Source organism: Chaetura pelagica, unplaced genomic scaffold, assembly GCF_000747805.2.
Source record: "Chaetura pelagica isolate M959 unplaced genomic scaffold, ChaPel_1.0 scaffold82, whole genome shotgun sequence".
In the NCBI taxonomy this organism is placed as follows: domain Eukaryota; kingdom Metazoa; phylum Chordata; class Aves; order Apodiformes; family Apodidae; genus Chaetura; species Chaetura pelagica.
This window is the reverse complement of record NW_009952990.1, coordinates 8367424-8370076: the sequence shown is the minus strand read 5'-3', so window position 1 is coordinate 8370076 and position 2653 is coordinate 8367424. Positions and strand designations below refer to the sequence as shown.

At 36.1% G+C, this 2653-nt stretch overlaps 1 protein-coding gene across 1 annotated transcript in view; it reads left to right on the top strand.

Moving 5' to 3' along the window:
- The first annotated feature begins 214 nt into the window (after positions 1-214).
- The window catches only part of INO80C (INO80 complex subunit C), a 19045-nt gene continuing 16606 nt past the window's right edge, over positions 215-2653 (top strand). Inside the window, 1 exon segment of the mRNA XM_009996503.1 lies at positions 215-325. Within this exon segment, the coding sequence (XP_009994805.1) occupies positions 215-325 (111 nt within the window).

Sequence of the window (2653 nt, the reverse complement as noted above, 5' to 3'; positions counted from 1 at the left end):
GTATTTACTCAAACCTAATTAATTGCCTTTCCTTGAAGAAATGTTGTTTTGGTTTTGTTTGTTACTCAAATGTTTCCTGTCAAAATGGGTAATGTTTTACAGAATAAACTAGAATCAGGAAACAGTATGTTTTTCAGAATGGAATTGCTTTCCCATCAGCCACAGGAGCCTCGATACCTTTTTGCTTTCTTGTCCCTGGTTCAGACACATGCAGATGAACAGACTTGGATCCTTCTCCTACCTTGGCTGAAGCCTGTTATTCAACAGAGGGATTTTGATATGCTCCCTGAGCAGCATTACAATGTGAGGAGCACATAAGCATATTGTAATCCTCCAGTCTTTTCCCCTGAAATACTTTGACCTTAAGTGTTCAATAACAAATTAGGTATTTTAAACTTTACGAAGCAGTTTAGTCAAGTCCTTGACTGAACTGAATTTTTCTGATAGTGAAAGGAATGTACTGGCAGTTTTTATAAAAATTCAATTGTGATTTACTGTAGCCTCTTTCGCTAGCATGCTTCCATTCATTTTCAGTCTTATGGGCCATCAATTTAGAAGATGTTTTGCTCTTGGGGAATCAAAATATTCTGTTAGCTGGGCTCAGTTTTACCCGTGGTGAAACTATGAACTTACACATGCTTTTCATTCCATATATACTGAAAGTTTTAGCTGCAGAGCTGCTTCACCATGCCATTCAGCTCATGAATTTGTCCAAGTTACAATTTTCTTAATAAAGAAAACTGTCAAATGTTATAAACAAGGAATAATCCCAGTCCACCAAATGAAATCTAAAAGTGAGAGATCCTTTGCAATAATTTAAAACCGAAGGGAGCTTTGTGGCAAATGCAAATTAAACCAAGCTTTTCTGGGATAGTGTGAAGCTATTCACAGTTTTGTCCCAATTACTTTTTTTTTTTTTGAGGGTTTTTCCCATAGAAAATAGTGGGGTTTTTTTTCCTTGAAATATTTGTAAATTATAAAACTGTCCTAGTGCTTCAAAGTTTTTAAATAGAAAAACATGTTTGGCATTGGAAATCTCTTCAGAAGAAATCAAAGCTTTTTATTGAAGCTTGTTAGTCTCCTTCTGTGTCTGAAAGTTTATTAATTTTGAAAAGAACAAGGTAAATCAGTTTTTCTGGATTTTTTTTTGTCTTAAGTGAGCAGCACCAGTAAGCAGGGAGTTCTTATGTCATGAAATTGCTAGGTCTTTTTCCCCTAGGTTTTCAAGAAATTTTCAAGAGGTGGGAATGTAATTAAAATCTTATTCTCCCTTTGGCTGCATTTTAAATTTTGAATTCAAGCCCTCACACAGCATAATAGAGCTTTGCTTTAGGGTGTTTTATACCTCTATGAAAGTGACTAAAGTAATTAGTATTTTATACATTTTGGTAAGTATTTTGTCACTGGAAGCACCAGTGCAGGTTAATGATAATAGTTTGAAGCTCTTACAGTGACAGGACCCTAAATGAGAATGTCGCCTTTTAATCAAGAACACTTGGAGTCTGTGCTATTGAAATGCCCTACAGAAAACACAGAAAAGCCATCCATCACTTTGTGACAGTCCAATCTTTTAGTGCATGAGTAAAATTTTATTCAGCCTTTCTAAGGTGGTTGGAATAGAAGATGTTTTAACTCACCTCAAAAGTGTAGAAGTTCGAAAGCATAATGTGCAGATTGCTTTCTGGAAAGCATGTGTGTCTGTATGTACTATCTTTAGTTACTTAGATTGCAACTGAAGCGTTTGCCATGTCCTGCTTAGAACACGTACCCCCTCTCTCTTATACACCCAACAGGCAAGATTATTTCTAAATTTTAGTCATATGTTTGAAATTAATTTGCATATTTGATTAATTCGATGGTCAGTGGAAATACTCAGCAAGTTAGAGCGCAAGAACTGCTGCTTTAGGAAGGGCGGTTTTTTTAAGTCTTGCACAGAAAAGTAGTTTCACGCGTGATTCAGAAGTCGTCTGGGGAATACTTGAAAGAAGCTGAGTACATTTAGTGACATATACTTGGAATTATAAACAATTATAATAATAATTCAACAATCGGATTTCAAGCTTTTTGTTGTTATGTTTAACAACTGTTCCTCAGCTTTCTTTATAAGTGAAAGCACCAGCAGCATCTGAGGACAATGTAATTTATGCAAGAATATTTTTGTTTTCAGTCATTCGGGAAATTTACTTTTGACATCAATGGAAGCAGAAACCTGTACCAGGAACCTTGTCCTGTAAGATGAGTTGACAATGATGAAACCTTTTGACTTAAATGGATTTACTCCTAATTTACATTGTGTGCATGACTGTCTTGCCCACCCTACTAGCTGCTTACAATCAAGGACATTGATCTGCACTGTACTTAGTACCTGTTTTCAGCTGGCTACCACTTGCGTTTTTTGTTTAATAAATTGAGCTTTTCGGTACCCTGTGGAACACGATTTTCTGTGAATATGCAAGATCTGTTTTTTTCCTTCCTGGCATTTAAACATTTTCAAGCTGAAATCTTTTCTGTCCTACCCCAAAATAAGGTAGAACCTCCTGCAGAGGGAGAGTGTTCCTAAATGTACCAGAGTGCTGAGAGAGAAAAGGCTGGGGAAATCATATTGGACTTCATTTTAGTGAGTGGAAAGGGAAAGGGTAAAAGTTTTTCCTGC